This window comes from Ylistrum balloti, unplaced genomic scaffold (assembly GCF_031769215.1).
Source record: "Ylistrum balloti isolate Yb309-2 unplaced genomic scaffold, AGI_CSIRO_Ybal_v1 Utg369730, whole genome shotgun sequence".
NCBI lineage: Eukaryota > Metazoa > Mollusca > Bivalvia > Pectinida > Pectinidae > Ylistrum > Ylistrum balloti.
In genome coordinates this window covers 46,794-64,874 of record NW_026781945.1, presented here as the reverse complement: position 1 = coordinate 64,874, position 18,081 = coordinate 46,794, and the positions used below count along the sequence as shown (strand labels likewise).

Below are 18,081 nucleotides of genomic sequence, written 5' to 3'. Positions count from 1 at the left end.
TGTGTAATGTTGTGTTGTAGGAATTGTCGGGGTGAAACTCGAAGAGGTGATAGAGACAACAAAAATTGCAGTAGAGGAGCATGTTCTCTACAGATGTCTTACCTGTGAAGCCCTGATTAGGTATATATACACATACATGTGACCAGGCCCTGACAAGGCATACACAGCAGTAGGTGTACAAATTGCAGCTTAGTTTTTATTTTCATAGACTATTTCAGTATCAGGAAATTTAAAATTCCTGAAATTTCACTGTGATATAACTTTACTGGTATATGTATTTCTGTAAGTAATGTAGTTTTGAATAAGCAACAAGGGTCACAGATACTGTTTCTAAAATGAGAATAAGGCTTAGTTTGTTTATTAAGGCTTAGTTTATTATGTTCGGTCATGCTGAATGACCCTAGCTAAAATTTGAATCTGAATTAGCTGTCGGTCATTCCATTTACTCAGAAAAAGCAAGAATATACAAACGATGATAAACAGAATAATTGCTGGAAGAAGTCTATAATTCTTTACTTTATAAGGTTTTGTTTGTACAAGGCTTTATAAGGTTTTGTTTGTATGAGGACAACATATACCACATGGTTCTTTGTTAACACCTACCTTACAAGTGGTCCTTGAATAGCACTTACATCACACAGTGTTCCTTGCTACCACCTAGTCTTCAAATAGTTCTTAGTTACTACCTAATCCACAAGTAGTTCTCACATACCATCTAAGTCACACAGGGTTTTAGGGTACCACCTAGCCCTCAAATAATTTTACAACCTAGCCCACAAGTGGTTCTTTTGGTCCACTTACCCTACAAGTGGTTTTTGAATTCCACCTACATCACCAGTAGTTCTTTTGTTGGCCTTCACCACAAGGGGTTCAAAGGACTGCAAACCCCACAAGTGGTTCTTGGGGTACTTCTTACACCACAACTGTTTCAGGAGTACCACTAACACCACAAGTGGTTCTTGGGGTACCACTAATACCACAAGTGGTTCTTGGGGTACCACTAACACCACAAGTGGTTCTTGGGGTACCACTAACACCACAAGTGGTTCTTGGGGTACCACTAACACCACAAGTGGTTCTTGGGGTACCACTAACACCACAAGTGGTTCTTGGGGTACCACTAACACCACAAGTGGTTCTTGGGGTACCACTAACACCACAAGTGGTTCTTGGGGTACCACTAACACCACAAGTGGTTCTTGGGGTACCACTAACACCACAAGTGGTTCTTGGGGTACCACTAACACCACAAACGGTTCTTGGGGTACCACTAACACCACAAGTGGTTCTTGGGGTACCACTAACACCACAAGTGGTTCTTGGGGTACCACTAACACCACAAGTGGTTCTTGGGGAACCACTAACACCACAAGTGGTTCCTGGGGTACTACTTACACCATGAGTGGTTCTTGGGGTACCACTAACACTACAAGTGGTTCTTGGGGTACCACTAACACTACAAGTGGTTCTTGGGGTACCACTAACACCACAAGTGGTTCTTGGGGTACCACTAACACCACAAGTGGTTCTTGGGGTACCACTAACACCACAAGTGGTTCTTGGGGTACCACTAACACCACAAGTGGTTCTTGGGGTACCACTAACACCACAAGTGGTTCTTGGGGTACCACTAACACCACAAGTGGTTCTTGGGGTACCACTAACACTACAAGTGGTTCTTGGAGTACCACTAACACTACAAGTGGTTCTTGGGGTACCACTAACACCACAAACGGTTCTTGGGGTACCACTAACACCACAAGTGGTTCCTGGGGTACTACTTACACCATGAGTGGTTCTTGGGGTACCACTAACACCACAAGTGGTTCTTGGGGTACCACTAATACCACAAGTGGTTCTTGGGGTACCACTAACACCACAAGTGATTCTTGGGGTACCAGTGGTTCTTGGGGTACCACTAACACCACAAGTGGTTCTTGGGGTACCACTAACACCACAAGTGGTTCTTGGGGTACCACTAACACCACAAGTGGTTCTTGGGGTACCACTAACACCACAAGTGGTTCCTGGGGTACTACTTACACCATGAGTGGTTCTTGGGGTACCACCCTCGACAAGTGTTTCTTCTGGTGTCCATTAATACCACAAGTGGTTCTTGGGGTACCACTAACACTACAAGTGGTTCTTGGGGTACCACTAACACTACAAGTGGTTCTTGGGGTACCACTAACACCACAAGTGGTTCTTTCGGTACCACTAACACCACAAGTGGTTCTTGGGGTACCACTAACACCACAAGTGGTTCCTGGGGTACTACTTACACCATGAGTGGTTCTTGGGGTACCACTAACACCACAAGTGGTTCTTGGGGTACCACTAACACCACAAGTGATTCTTGGGGTACTACTTACACCACAACTGTTTCAGAGGTACTACTGGGGTACCTAATTATGCCACAAGTGGTTCTCATATATCTTGATTCTTGACTTTGTAAAATTGATTTAGGTACCAACTGCCATCTGAGTGGTTCAGGAGAGGAGGTAGTCTCTACAATCTTGCAGTAAAGACACACAAGACTCTACTCACAGACAAGAAATATGTCTTTCCCTATCAAGGTACTTGATTCTATTTGTAGTTTACTTATATACTTATGTACTGATTATTGATAGATATACATCTATATATATTTATAATTAGGTTTTTTGTTGTACTTTGATTTTCAGTTACAGATGGTAACTTGTTTGTTTAGAATTAGGCTTTCTTTCACGTTTATTAATTCATGTATTACAAATGATTACATACAGATAGTATTTTGATAGATTGACTTTTTACAGGTAGGTTGTCTTCAGATTGAATTTGAGTTTTAAATTGGCCATTTAGTATTCAGATTTCTTCAAATGGTTTGTGTAGAATTTGATTGTATTTTGATTAACTGTTTGGAATTCAGTTGCACATATATTTTGGTTTTAGGGTTTTGGCCACAATGTTGGAGTTTTGTTGAATTCTGTCACAGCATAATCTAGCTAGCGCTACCACTGATATGATGGCACTCAAATATGTCCCAATGATTATTTCTATGCAGTTGAAAGTACTTGTTATGCAGGAATATGAAATTTAGTGAGGTAGTACAATTGACACGAAAGTGTTCCTTTGACTAATCATGTCCAATATGTAAACAGAAGCAGAGAAGGCAGACACTTCTTTTATGATCATGTTGTTTTCGCAATATCCTTGATTGACTTTAACTAAATATTTTATACCAATCTATACATGCAAACTTGAGCAAATAAAACTGAAGGATTAAAATAAAATTAGTGGAAAATCTACATTGAAGGATTGTGAGTGAGTGATATAACATGTGTGATTAGAATGTCTGTTACTGTTATGAAAGAAGTTTTCATATGGTATTTTATGATTTTGGCTTTTCAGTCTCAGATGTTTACATTGTGTTGTAACCAAGGTATTTACACATGTTCTCACTTCCATGTACTGTACGTGTGTCAACAATTGTAACGTAAACAAGAGAATCATACTGATATTTAAGACAAATTGATAAACAATACTAATCCTGTGGCAGTTGTAAAAGCACATAAACTATATGACTTGCTAAATTTTAAGAGCTGGATTTCCTGTACTTTCTGTAAAAAATACAAATGTCTATCACATGTTTTGACTGGTGTTACGAAAAAGTTATGACCGCATTAGCATACAGTACAAAGATCCAGAATTTTATAATTACTTGAACAAGTGGGGCAAGATGCTGTATATGTTATTATGATAAAATTTCAGTTTGAATGGAAATAACTTTAATCATTACTGAGAACAAAAGTTTGTCATTTTCGTTAAGATTTCTGAAGTTATATATTGGTCACCAGTTTGATATTTGCTTGCAAAATGTAATGAAACTAGAAATAAGATGGGTCTTTATTAAACATTTCAAATATAATGTGTAAATCAACTGTCACATTTTTATGATTTTTAGTGATTACCAAATTTCACACAATGAAAAATTTCAGTTAGAAGTCATACTGACTGCAGTATAATTCTGGGTGTATATGCTATGAATGATCTTGGACATGGTCATTCACACAACTGCATGTAGTTGTGCCCCGTTAACATATTGATTTCCCTTTCAAAGGTTACAAATAAAGAAAATAAAACACTTTTTTTTGCTGCCCTACATCATTATGTAAACTATACAGTATATACAAAGGACGGTTTCACAAAAAAAATTTATAAATGAATATGGGCGTGACTTTTATAGGTGTGTCTTATTTATTTAATATTTATATTCACCAGAGAAAGCTAAAGGAGTATGAACAAGCTTTTGCAGTGTGCCGAGAGTGACACAATATTATGAAATACATACATTATTGTATTATATAGGTTGAAATATTGAATTATTAAAAACTTGTGGCCAAAACTTTCTGTTCAGAATTTGGTTGTGCATATATTTTGATTAACTCTTCAGAATTTTGTTGTATTTTGAGTGTTTAGAGTACTGTATAATTTTGTTGTATTTTGAGTGTTTAGAGTACTGTATAATTTTGTTGTATTTTGAGTGTTTAGAGTACTGTATAATTTTGTTGTATTTTGAGTGTTTAGAGTACTGTATAATTTTGTTGTATTTTGAGTGTTAAGAGTACTGTATAATTTTGTTGTATTTTGAGTGTTTAGAGTACTGTATAATTTTGTTGTATTTTGAGTGTTTAGAGTACTGTATAATTTTGTTGTATTTTGAGTGTTTAGAGTACTGTATAATTTTGTTGTATTTTGAGTTTTAAGAGTACTGTATAATTTTGTTGTATTTTGAGTGTTTAGAGTACTGTATAATTTTGTTGTATTTTGAGTGTTTAAGAGTACTGTATAATTTTGTTGTATTTTGAGTGTTTAGAGTACTGTATAATTTTGTTGTATTTTGAGTGTTAAGAGTACTGTATAATTTTGTTGTATTTTGAGTGTTTAGAGTACTGTATAATTTTGTTGTATTTTGAGTGTTTAGAGTACTGTATAATTTTGTTGTATTTTGAGTGTTTAGAGTACTGTATAATTTTGTTGTATTTTGAGTGTTTAGAGTACTGTATAATTTTGTTGTATTTTGAGTGTTTAGAGTACTGTATAATTTTGTTGTATTTTGAGTGTTTAGAGTACTGTATAATTTTGTTGTATTTTGAGTGTTAAGAGTACTGTATAATTTTGTTGTATTTTGAGTGTTTAGAGTACTGTATAATTTTGTTGTATTTTGAGTGTTTAGAGTACTGTATAATTTTGTTGTATTTTGAGTGTTTAGAGTACTGTATAATTTTGTTGTGAAGAAATGTTCATTGTTTTCATGACCAATAAACAAACCACAAGATTGAAAAACAGTAATTAAGGCTGAAGTTCAAAGCATTATGATTACGTAGTATTCACAAAAGTTTTTACTTTGATGTCTTATGTAGAAGTGTTATATTCTGATGGCCTTAATTAGACTAGTAAAGTGGTTAAATTAATTGTTGTGTATTAGGTTGAATTTTGATGGGCCACTGAAAATTTGGTGGTATCTTCATTTACTTTGGGAAATATGAGTGTGGAATCCTGTTATTTTGGAAATATTCCCTTTATAGGAGTGACTTGTTTGTACAACAAAGACAAAGATATTCTAGTCCCAGATAAGGAGTCCTCTAGACTGAAAACATGTTCCTTTTGTCAAGGGTAAGTATACTTTTCTGTTATCTAGTGCAAGTAGTATACATATTATGCAGCCATTTGTCCCTCTGTAGGAAACAATTTGACAGTGTGTATGATAAATCTGTGCATTCCATGCAGCCATTTGTCCTTCTACAGTAAAGAATTTGACAGTGTGTATGATATATCTGTGCATTCCATGCAGCCATTTGTCTCTCTGCAGTAAAGAATTTGACAGAGAGAGTGATATATCTCTGAGCACCTCAACTGATGTATTCATATATGCAGCATTGTATTGTGATACCAATTTGTACACCTGTTTTGATTTTGGATACTGTAGGTAAATGTTAAAAGGTCAGAGGTTACTTACTGTAAGTGATTTTTATAATGATAAAGCTGTTGTATAGTATATCTCATGATGATATTAAAACAAGGTTTTGAAATTGGTAGACATTGATCAAGGTCAGAAGGCATTAATCAAGGTCAGTAGGCAAAAGGTTAAAAAGACATTTTTCAAGGAATTATCACGTACACCACTTATTTACATGATCTCTTCCTTGTTTTACTCTCCATATTCATATTGGGCTAAAAATTCACATACTCCTGTGGATTTGTGATAATAATGATCTACCAGTTATATATTGACCTTCATCAAGGTTAATTTCTTTTCTTAGGTCTATACAAACATATTAATCACTTCAACAAATATGAATGATTGAGCTAACAAAAAAGTACCATCAAGGGAAGTGGATCCGTTTGTGTCCTGACATTTGTCAGGTCATATATTAATTGTAATGTTTTAAGTAGTTGTTAACATGACTTTATGACAGGTATGTAGATATACTTCTGTCTCATTTTCATTGTTTCCATTTCATTCCCTGGGACATTCACTTTAGGTTCCAGAAGTCATATTCTTATTCACATCAATTAATTGAACAAGAAATGTAATCCTTGTGTAGGGGTGATAGATTTCATAATCCGTAGTCAGCTTTGCAATTAAAATGGATTTTTCTTTATTCTATTCTTCATTACTTTCTCTATTCATTTGTAACTCACCATCTATATAATCTTAATTTAGCTATTAAGTGGTGAAAGAAATGTACAATAAGAGTGATGTTTTTCACATTTAACAAAACTTCAGTGAAACCGTGCGTCTAGTCAAACCTGATGGAAGTGTGCAGTATTACAATGGTGATCGTACCTTGGCACGGTCTACCTCTAATCGATGTGCCTGTGGCTTCAAACACTACTGGGATGGCAAGGAATATGATAACATTCCAGAAATGTATGTATAATGGTTACTCACTTATCTATTATTTAGAAAATCTTAATTAACAATGAAGGAGTCAATAATTTAATGATACCCAGTTGGTTTGCTACAGGTTCTCTATCTCTCTATAAGTCTAGGCAATTTTTTCACAGATGAATGTAAGTGGCATGGACATCATGTACTTTGTAAAGGTTACAATGATTGGTGTATTTTTCCGTTCTAGATTTCCTGTGACCCTACAGTGGAATGGTAAGGTGGTCGAGGAGAAGGTATCCTGGTTCCAGTATGAGACAGACCCAAGTCTGAACAGTAATGTGTTTCAGGTAGCACAAAGGCTAGTCCAGCAACATTTCCCAGGTAAATTTATTTATGTGCTAAAATAGTCATTTTCATGCTACCTCAATATTATGTAGGGTTCCTACACTGTGAAAGGGTCCTACATCCCTTTCATGGCATCTTGCCTTGCCACATCCTCCTGAACCATCATTAATTTCATTGCTTTTCCGATATTATACATAAATTGGTTCTCTTGAGACATCGAGAACATGATGTAGCTGTAATCGTACAGAGTCACTTTGAGGCAGGGACCACGCTCAACAACATAAGTCAGGTCTGTTGTATGCCATCCAAGCTATCAGGTCTGAGGTAACCTAAGTCAATGCTCTAATCTACATCTGATAAAGAGCTTAATCTGTTACTGTCTAAAATGCAGTGAAGAATAAAGAGAATACACAAGGATAGTATTTAGTCAAAAAATAACAAAATGACTTTGAGATGAACATCTTGGATTTGGCAGGAAAAGATTATCATTGCTATTTCTGCAAAGGAATGTTTAACTTCCTTATCATGATGAGCAAAAACAGAGAAGAGAAAAGAAGGGAAATTTTTAACTTTCAAAGAGCAAATAAAGATCAAACAATGGTGGGTGCCAAGATCCCTTTGGGATCTCTTGTTATGTAATGGGCATAACTCACCAATCCTTTGATCAGTTTTATTGAAATTTGGTTTTATGGTGTACCTTGTCAATGCCTGTAATTTGACACATGAGGTGTTACCAGAATTGTTACAATGGAAGCATGATAGGTGCTTCTTATTGGTCGAAATTGAGATATTGTCAGACTGTGCTGAAAGCAGATATTTAAGGGTTTTGAGGGAAGACAATAACAATAATGTTTTTCTAAAACATCAGATGTTATTTGTTTGATATGGTAGCCACATGAGGCCAATAATTTAATAAATCTTTTCTAGACTTCTCCTATGTTGTGGACCAATTACAATGAGTAGATGTGCAAAATTGTGCATGCAGGTTTTTTTCAGAAGTTTTGTTTGCCATGGTTACCAGGTCACTATACACAGGTTTTCATATAATGTGCCATAACTCTTAGCCCTTTCATTAATTTCGTTTAAACATGATCAAATACTATATCTGATTATAATTGTAATTGACTTATTAGGTGTTCTAAAACTGTTACCATGGAAGCACATTGGAGGCTTCTGATTGGTCAAAATTAAGATAACTGATAAAAGTGAAAATTGGTATAAAAAGTTTTAGAGGGATGACAAAAAAAAGTGAAGGTCTCTTGGAGGAATATTGTTCCAACAACCCTTCCCAAACTATTGTTGGGGAGTGAAGGTGGGTGGAGGTGTATTAGTCGGCCATTCTGGTAACAGTTCTAATTTGGTAGTAACAGACATTTCTATAAACAGGTGAATTTGGAAGTGAGCGACTAGTCCAGCAGGTTGTTGACACCATCCTTCGCAATACTGCCAGCCGGGATACCAGTCAGACGGAGGAAGCTATGGCATCACAGGATGTTGATATGGCTGATGACCCTTTGTGGTCCTCTGATACTCCCTCTAAAATTATACTGACCGGTTATAAGGTAAAGGTCATCTTACATCATACTGATTGGTTATAAGGTAAAGGTCATCTTACATCATACTGATTGGTTATAAGGTAAAGGTCATCTTACATCATACTGATTGGTTATAAGGTAAAGGTCATCTTACATCATACTGATTGGTTATAAGATAAAAGTTACCTGCATCATAATGATATAAGGTAAAGGTCATCCATAGTCAATGACATCCTACATCATATGGATAAGTTATAAATGTTAAGGTCATGTAAAGTCTTGCTAACTGGTTATAAGGTCATTCTACATTATACTGACCAGTTGTAAGGTAAAGTTCATCCCACATTCTACTGACCAGTTATAAGGTAAGGGTAATCCTACATCATACTGACCAGTTATAAGGTAAGGGTAATCCTACATCATACTGACCAGTTATAAGGTAAGGGTAATCCTACATCATACTGACCAGTTATAAGGTAAGGGTAATCCTACATCATACTGACCAGTTATAAGGTAAGGGTAATCCTACATCATACTGACCAGTAATAAGGTAAGGGTAATCCTACATCATACTGACCAGTTATAAGGTAAGGGTAATCCTACATCATACTGACCAGTTATAAGGTAAGGGTAATCCTACATCATACTGACCAGTTATAAGGTAAGGGTAATCCTACATCATACTGACCAGTAATAAGGTAAGGGTAATCCCACATCATACTGACCAGTTATAAGGTAAGGGTAATCCCACATCATACTGACCAGTTATAAGGTAAGGGTAATCCCACATCATACTGACCAGTTATAAGGTAAGGGTAATCCCACATCATACTGACCAGTTATATGGTAAGGGTTATTCCACATTATACTGACCAGTTATTAGGTAAGGATAATCCCACATCATACTGACCAGTTATAAGGTAAGGGTAATCCTACATCATACTGACCAGTTATTAGGTAAAGATAATCCTACATCACCTCTCCTAGAAATGTAATGATACACATGTTGTTTGTATGAAACTACTGAAGAACACTTTGTTGAAATAACAACAGATCTAGCTGAATATTACTGAATTTATATACTGCATTGTAATTTTGAAATATCAGCATCAAACCTTGCACAAAGAGGAGCTGACAAAGAGTCAGACAGAGAAAAATATCCGTAAGCAGGTAGAGAGCCAGGCGTCTAAAAACCAACACAGAAGGACAAAGGAGGTTGCTATCTTGACGGCTAAGTCCAGTCCAAAAAAGGTTAGTATTCATTATTTCCAGCAATTTGTATTATCTAAACATAATTCTTAAGTTATCTAGAAAACTTATTAGCTAACCATAGCCATCTGTATATCTGACTTTCCCCGAACAATTATTGGTTTGGCAATTTCTCGGGAAGTAATGGAAGGACGTTCTTAATTTACATATGAAGGTTCTTCTTTGTCCTTTGCTATGAATCGTATGCTTTGGAACTGATCATAAAAATGAAATGGCTGACAGGTGGCCATCTTGGTCTTTGACACTTACAGTTGATAAAAGCTATTTCTTGCCCTGCCCGTCACTTGTTTATTGATGTAAGCATATGATTATTATATAGGAGGAAACTTTTGGGATAGTTGAACTGTTTCCCATTTTGTCAATGAATAAAAAACAAAATGGCAGCCAAATTTCTGTATTAAAGCTGGAAATATCTTGTGATTTTAGTGATGATTAGATATTCCTACATTAATTTACCTTCAGGATTCAAATATTAGAGTTACAGATTATAAATACATTATTACATTTCTTCCGTATGTTGGTAAAGTCCAAGTCTGACTTCATCGCCAAGAAGATAGAAAACACTAGCCCTTCTCATGTTCCCATGGAAACTACACCATCAACTAAGACAAGGCAGAAAAAGGTTCGCTTGGCAACCTCAGACGGAAGACAGGTAATATTTGCACAAAGTGTGGTTCTTATTCTGATGTTTTTCTGAAGGTAAAGATATCACTGATTGAGAAAACACAGTGTTACTAGTGCTACTTAATTTCTAATTGACATATATTTCGGCCATCTTTATCTTTTATCGTTGAAATCATTTGACCAATTAAAAAAAGTTGTTGATTGGAATATGTTCCGTAATTATAGATATTTAGATGAATTATTCTGATATATCAGATATGAATTCGTATGTGATTCTTTCCAGTGGACAATATGTTCTAGTTAGATTTTGTCTGGAATTTATCACACATTTAAAGTTGCTCATATAGAAAACTGCAATTTAATTTAAATTCTCAATTAGGAAATAAGGTAAGCATGAAAAGTCTTTGTACAAAACAATTTTTTGTTTCACATTTAAGGTGATGCTAACATTAGATAAAGATTTGACCTTCAATGATCTACAACAAATGATTCACTCAGCTGTTGATGTCCCTCCCAAACGTCAGAAAATTAGGGTTGGATTTCCTCCAAAAGAGCTTAAGCCGCCACCTGAATCAGAGTCAGATAGGCTCATCAACCTTCAACATGGTGATAAGATTGCCCTTGAGGTTCTACCAGACCCATTATCAAACGTGGCAAAGTCAAAGTCATTAAGTAAGTATTCAAGGTCACTCTCTCTTCTAGTAGAACTTTCTAGTATCTAAATGATGTAATTTCCGATCGTTTGTATCAAAGGTACTGTGGATCTAATGTTGGATATGGAAGTAAATTAAGATAAAAATTGTGAAAGTATTTCAAATTACTTACAATTTTAAAATCTTCACTTGTTCTCCACTATAGATGGAGTTATTGGTCTGTCGTTCAGCATGTACCATTTTTAGCTAACCTGGCCTGAAGGGCAGAGTGAGCTATAGGGATACCATGGCATCTGTCATCCTTTTACACAGTCCATCATCTGTCGTCTGTCAACCTATAAATGGCAACTAGTCATGAATAACTGAGCAGATTTTAATCAAATTTGGTGCGAGGCATCCTTTGGAGACAGCGAACCAATTTGTATACACGATGGGTTTTGGCCCCCATGGGCCTTGGGGCCCAATAGGGAAAATCTATCAGTTTCTTTAAAATCTATCTTGTTTTTCAGGAATTGCAGGATATTGTCAAAATTTAGTCAGAATCATACTTGGGTAAAAGGGAATCAGTTTTGTATAAATGGTGGGTGGAATAGTAGAAATTCTCTAAAATCCCTTTTTTGTTGGAATGCCTGATTCTTTTATAATTTCATCTGAAGCATATCTAGTTGAAAGGAACCTAACTTTGTATCTACCAGGAGTTTAACATCAGAGATGTACATTCTTCCATATGAGGATATTGTCCATGTTTGGTCTGATGCAATTTTTGTGAATGGTGAATCTGACTTCTATTTGACCACAAGGCTGGTTGGGACCCAATATGGAAATTATTGCAGAAATCATTTGTCATATTTGAAATTTTATTTATATGACTTAATAGCAGAATTAGTCTGGTGAACACTGCTGGCCCCTTGGACCCTTACTTATAAATTTGGTTGATATAGGTTCCGTGTCAGCCTCGCCTGCAGCAACTGTACCCCGAATGAGTTGGAGCCACTTCGACGAGGACACCCACCCTGCCTCCGCTGACAGTTTATTGCAGAGTCTAAAAGATGCACAGGATGGTAATTATGCACATTGTTTATCATGTAATATGCCCTGTCCTGAAAGTCATGTCAGAGTTACATGGCAAGGAAATATCGTCGGTTTACAGGTCCACTTAAGAGCAGTATATATACACATACATGACCAGATTTAGGCTTATTTCAAGTTTTAAAATTATGGTAGTGAGGGGTTTCTTTGATTTTATATAGATTTTTATTTCTTATGGAGATTTAAGAAACAAATCTTTTTCTTTTTGTGTTTTTTTTTACATTCACAGCCAAGAGAATTTTGCAATAACTTAGCAACCAAGCATTATTATAAGCCCAACATCATCAGATGGTGTGCTATTCAAATTGCTCTTCGTTCGTCTGTCCAGGTGTCTGTCCGTCCATCTGCCTGTAAACAATTTTTGTTATCACTATTTCTTGAGAAGTCCTGGATGGATCTTGCATATGTAGGTTCCCCTGGGGCCTTAGTTGTGCCCATTTGATTTTAATAAAAAATACAAAATGGCAGATGGACAGCCACCTTGGGTGTTTTCAATGAAGTTTGTTATTGCTATTTCTTGAAAAGTAATGGATGGATCCCTTTCAAATTTCATATGCAATTTTCCTTTGGTTTGTAGTTGTGCCTATCTGATTTTGGGTATGATAAAAAAAATAAATAACTGACAGGTAGCCATCTTGTATTTTAACTTTGAGTTTGTTATTACTATTTCTTGAGAAGGACCAGATGGATCTATCTCAAATTTCATAGTAGGTTCCCCTTGGTCTCTAGTTGTGTCCATGTAATTCTGGAACTGATGAGAAAAGCAAAATGGCTGATAGGTTGCCATCTTGGATTTTGATTTGAAAGATTTTAATCACTATTTCACAAGAAGTGCTCAATGGATCTTTCTTAAATTTCATATGTAAGTTTCTCATGGTCTTTAGTAATGCCCATTTAATTTTGGATCTGATCAGAAAAGCAAAATGGCTGATAGGTGGCCATCTTGGATTTTGATTTGAAAGTTTGTAATCGCTATTTCTCAAGAAGTATTCAATGGATCTTTCTTAAATTTCATATGTAAATTTCTCATGGTCTATAGTAATGCCCTTTTAATTCTGGATCTGATCAGGGGAAAAAAATGGCCAAAAGGTGGCCATCTTGGATTATGTTATTGCTACTTCTTGAGAACTACTGTATAGATCTTTCTCAAATTTCATGTATAGGGTATTTTAGGTTCCTACTTGTGCCTATTTGAGTTTTGAATGATCAGAAAAACAAAATGGCCAACAGGCAGCAATCTTGGATTTTGTCTAGTAAAGATTGTTATTGCTTTTTCTGAAAGGATATCTCTCAGATTTCATACTTATGTTCCCTTTGATCTTTCCTTCTGCTTGTTAGCTTTTGGAACTGATAAGAAGAAACACAATTATTTTGCAGGCTAATCTTTACTTGCCAAATTCAAAATGGCCAACTGGAAGCCATTTTGAATTTGGCAAGTAAAGATTAGCCTGCAAAATAATGTTCAAATGTCTTATCATTAAGAGCAAAACCAGAGAAGAGAAAAGAAGGGAAAAGATCCAACTTTCAAGGGGCATAGAAAGATAAAACAATGGTGGGCGCCAAGATCCCTCTGGGATATATATTCATCTTTTTTATCTCCCTTTGCATCTTATGTATCTGATTTCTTTCTATAGACCTGTGCATTATTCACTCGTAGAGAAAATCATTTTATACACATTCACCCACATGATTCCACAGCATATGTGTGTAAGTGAAGTGTTATGTAATGATATGTATAACGGTTTGTTTTTGCGAAGTTGAGTTGAATGATTACGAGCCATGTATGTATTTATGTTCGTATGTAGAAGTATAAATCTAAAGAGAGGCGTAGTGGAGAAAGGATGTGTATACAAGTATTGGAAGATAAGCATGAATGTCAGCAAGTGATAGAGGGTGTGTACTTGTATGTGTGCGGCAAATAAATGTGTGTATGCTAGTGGTATGCTATGTATAGATTAGGACACTGGTGAACAGATCTGGGTAGGGAAATAGTTGTAAGATTATCTCTCTTCAGAGAAAAACAGAGAAACAAATCTTTCTTGTTTAAGCAAGCTTCTGGTGTCTGAAGATAAGGTAAAAAAATTGGGACAAATTTCATAGATCACTAGGAAAGGATGAATTTAATATCTTTTTTATCACATGGTCCTTTCCTTGTGCAGAAATGTTTCCTTTGGCTCCATTTCTATGATCTCCATTGTGATAAGTTATGTAACGTAATACAGCATGACCTCATTTGCAAAAATATTGCAAGGATATTAACTGAATAATGCAACAGGCGTATGATACTGCTAATTATTTCAGTATTAGGTGTGACTGTTTTACCAAAGCCTAATTTGTTAGATATCCATTATGGGTAAAAATGCTAAACCTTTGGTAATGCAGTAATATTCAGTATGACAGTATGTTTTCAAGGGCTTCTGTTTTCAAGGTTTAGTTAGCATTGCTATAATGCTGTAGTATTCATAATGACAGAATTTTTTAAGGGCTTCTATTTTCAAGGTTAAGTTAGCATTGCTAAACCACTGATAATTCTGAAGTATTCATTATGATGATATTTTTCAACAGCTTCAAGCATTGCTATATCTCTAGTAATGCTGTAGTAATCATTATGACAGTATTTTTCAAGAGCTTTTATTTTCATGGTTTTGTTGGCATTGCTATACCACTGATAATTCTGTAGTGTACATTATGACAGTATTTTCAAGAGCTTCTATTTTCAAGGTTTATTTAGCATTGCTATATCTCTAGTAATGCTGTAGTAATCATTATGACAGTATTTTTCGATGGCTTCTATTTTTGAGGATGGAATAAAATTTAAATCGGAAGGAAAAGTAATAACAAGTATTAATTTCAAGTTTTCCTTAAATTCCCCTATTTGCCTGGATTTTGGGTAAAATCTTGAAAATATGAATGATTATAAAAAAGCAACATCTACCGTATTGCATCAATAGTATACAAAGAAATGCTTCTTTTGCCTTCATGTATCACAGGAAATGGTTCCTTATGATCTTTTACTTGATTTACAGCTAATGACACACTAGATGCCAGTATTGCATCACTAGCCATTATGGCAACCATTGCTGGAAAGGATCTTTGGACACAGGTGCAGAGTATGCCTCATTTGTTCTCCGTTGGGGGTCTCTTCTACAAACAGGTGGAGCGGGACCTTGGACTGGTAGATGGTAAACACTGCCAGCTTCCATCTATCCCAGGAAAGGTACAAGATTTCATTTATCTCAATTTTCAAGTTTAATTTATTCAGAATCTAAATATATGAACAAATTACACAGAGGCACATTGCGAGGAAGCTTAATAGATTATTACATTATGATAATATGGGTTAAGGGGCTATAACAGCTGTAGTGCTTGCCAAAACTTCAGTATTACCCGGCGAACAAGTAAATACTTAAATAGAACGTCAAGATATTGAAGTTGCTTTGTACTTAAAGAGAGGCAACTTAACTATTTACTGCCAAATAGACTTCTTGGGGGACTTACGAATTACATAATGAAGTAAAATGCCCAAATTGAAGATGTACCACAGCTGAAATACCCCCAAGAACTAAAATAAAGTCTCTTGTGACCTATTGCAAATGCCTTTTGTCCCATGGCGTGCTGCATCCAGCGTCGTGCAAGCATTGTAAACAATTTCCATTTTCGACTTCTACTCAATAAACAAATGGCCTAGGGTCTTTGTATTGGGCCAGTAGCATACTGGGATGATGAGCTACTAAGTTTGTTCAAATGAATGACCTTGACCTTCTTTCAAGGTAGCATGGGTCAAATGTGTTAAAATTAAAATTAAAATATTTTAATAACTTCTTATCAATAACAAAATGACCCAAGGTCATGATATTGGGCCAGTAGCATGCTGACTTTCACCTTTATTCAAGGTAACAGAGATCAAATATGCTAAACAGGCGGGGGTCAAATGTATTAAAAAATCTTCAAACAACTTCTCTATAATGAAAGGGTAATTAAATTGGGCTTTTAGCTTACTGGGGAAAAGGAGTACCAATATTGTTCAAAGGAATGCCATCAAATAACTTTCAGTAACCTTTTAATGTTACACAAACAGGTGAGTAATGCAGGCACATTGGGCCTCTTGATTACCACAATGCACCCTGGGAGAAAGTGATATAAAGAAGTGAAAGATAAGAGATATTAGAATCTTATTATATTCAATCAGTGAAAATATCAAAACTTGTTTAGATATTGCTTATATTGTCACTGTCAAAACCTATAATTCTCCATTAAATATAAGTAGTTGTAGCAGATATTTATTTTCTAAAAAATTACTAAATTTTCTCTTTTGAAACTCTCAGTCTTAGTCAAATAATTACATTGAAGTCTGTACTACCTTTTGCAGGTTTTTCGATATAATGCTAAGGAAGGCAGACTTGAGCTCTGCATGGAGCCTTACGGTCATTTCCCAATTGAACCTGGTGTTGATAGAAAAGTAGCAGAGCTGAAGGAACAGGAAGAGAAAATAAGATTTGGAAGCAGCGGAGCTTTGAAACATGAAACTAGAAAACAGACAGCCTTCTCAGGTGAAGGACATTCCTTACAGAAAATGAACATTGAACGAATGCCTAGCAATATTGTCAATATGACTACCCACCATCACCATGGAAACCATAACAATACTGTTAGAACCATGCAGACAATGTGTGATCCCAATAAACATGAAGCTGCCATACCAGAAGATATGGTCACTGAGACCTCTGTTAAGGGAGATAAGTCTGCTGAGGAAGGGAGAAAGTACCAGAGGCTTGGGCCAGGGTACAGTGTGTTGGATGCTGATGTTACTGGCAACACCAGTCAGAGTGCTCAGTTTTTTAAGGAAATAACAGACAGTATGGAAAAATCCATGCAAGAGATTGATCAAGAGGTAATGATTTGCTGATTTTTCTTAGAGTTAAGATATTTCAACAAAATATATGTGACTGCAACTAAGAAAAGAAAATCCTAGAAAACTTGACTCACATTAATTTAAGTTGCTCATTTAATTATGTGATCCATGCTAATCCATGTAAAGTGCTGTGTAGTTGATAAAGCTTAAGCCAAACTTTAAAGAAGATTTTAGATTTTGCAGGTTTAGTGAAATCATTGGCACTTGGTAATTTAAAATCTGAGTACTTGTGTCTTCATATATCATCTGCTCTGTTTTAGTGTTCACAAAATATGATATATGTATATGCTATTTGATTTTTGTTTCTCTGAAACTACTTAGCAGATCTTTTGTACCATATCCAGATATTGGCCACATTTTCTTTCTGGATTGTTTTTTTGGTTACTGTCATAAACAGTCATTATATAAAATTTCTTGAGAAATTGACTGGAACTCTTCAGTCCTATATTTCAATAGTACAATGTTTTTTGGTCAATAGATTTAACATTTCATTTTCTATAATGAAATATTTTCTAATCATTTGCCATGGCAACATTAGGGAGACTCCCATTTGGTTGAAGTTTAAAGATTGTCTGATTAACTTATGATAGGGTTTTTAACTCGCATGTCTCAAAGCCCAAGTGAGCTTTTGACATGTCATGGAATTGCCATATGTCCAACAGTTGCTACAAATCCTACCCACTGATTGGGTTTTGATTTTGTTTGTTCAGAAGCACTTTTGGGAAAGGGAGCCAATTTCATGTGAATGGTTGGTTTGGGCAACTCAGACCTGAGAGGTGG

At 35.5% G+C, this 18,081-nt stretch overlaps 1 protein-coding gene across 1 annotated transcript in view; it reads left to right on the top strand.

The window, feature by feature from the left end:
- LOC132565656 (deubiquitinating protein VCPIP1-like) overlaps positions 1 to 18,081 on the top strand; it is a 31,428-nt gene that overhangs the window by 8,049 nt on the left and 5,298 nt on the right. Inside the window, exons 6-17 of the mRNA XM_060230352.1 lie at positions 21 to 120; positions 2,467 to 2,576; positions 5,568 to 5,655; positions 6,770 to 6,913; positions 7,122 to 7,255; positions 8,606 to 8,781; positions 9,862 to 10,005; positions 10,550 to 10,675; positions 11,085 to 11,319; positions 12,242 to 12,361; positions 15,416 to 15,606; positions 16,759 to 17,280. Coding sequence (XP_060086335.1) covers positions 21 to 120; positions 2,467 to 2,576; positions 5,568 to 5,655; positions 6,770 to 6,913; positions 7,122 to 7,255; positions 8,606 to 8,781; positions 9,862 to 10,005; positions 10,550 to 10,675; positions 11,085 to 11,319; positions 12,242 to 12,361; positions 15,416 to 15,606; positions 16,759 to 17,280 — 2,090 coding nt within the window. The remainder of the gene's footprint in view (positions 1 to 20; positions 121 to 2,466; positions 2,577 to 5,567; positions 5,656 to 6,769; positions 6,914 to 7,121; positions 7,256 to 8,605; positions 8,782 to 9,861; positions 10,006 to 10,549; positions 10,676 to 11,084; positions 11,320 to 12,241; positions 12,362 to 15,415; positions 15,607 to 16,758; positions 17,281 to 18,081) is intronic.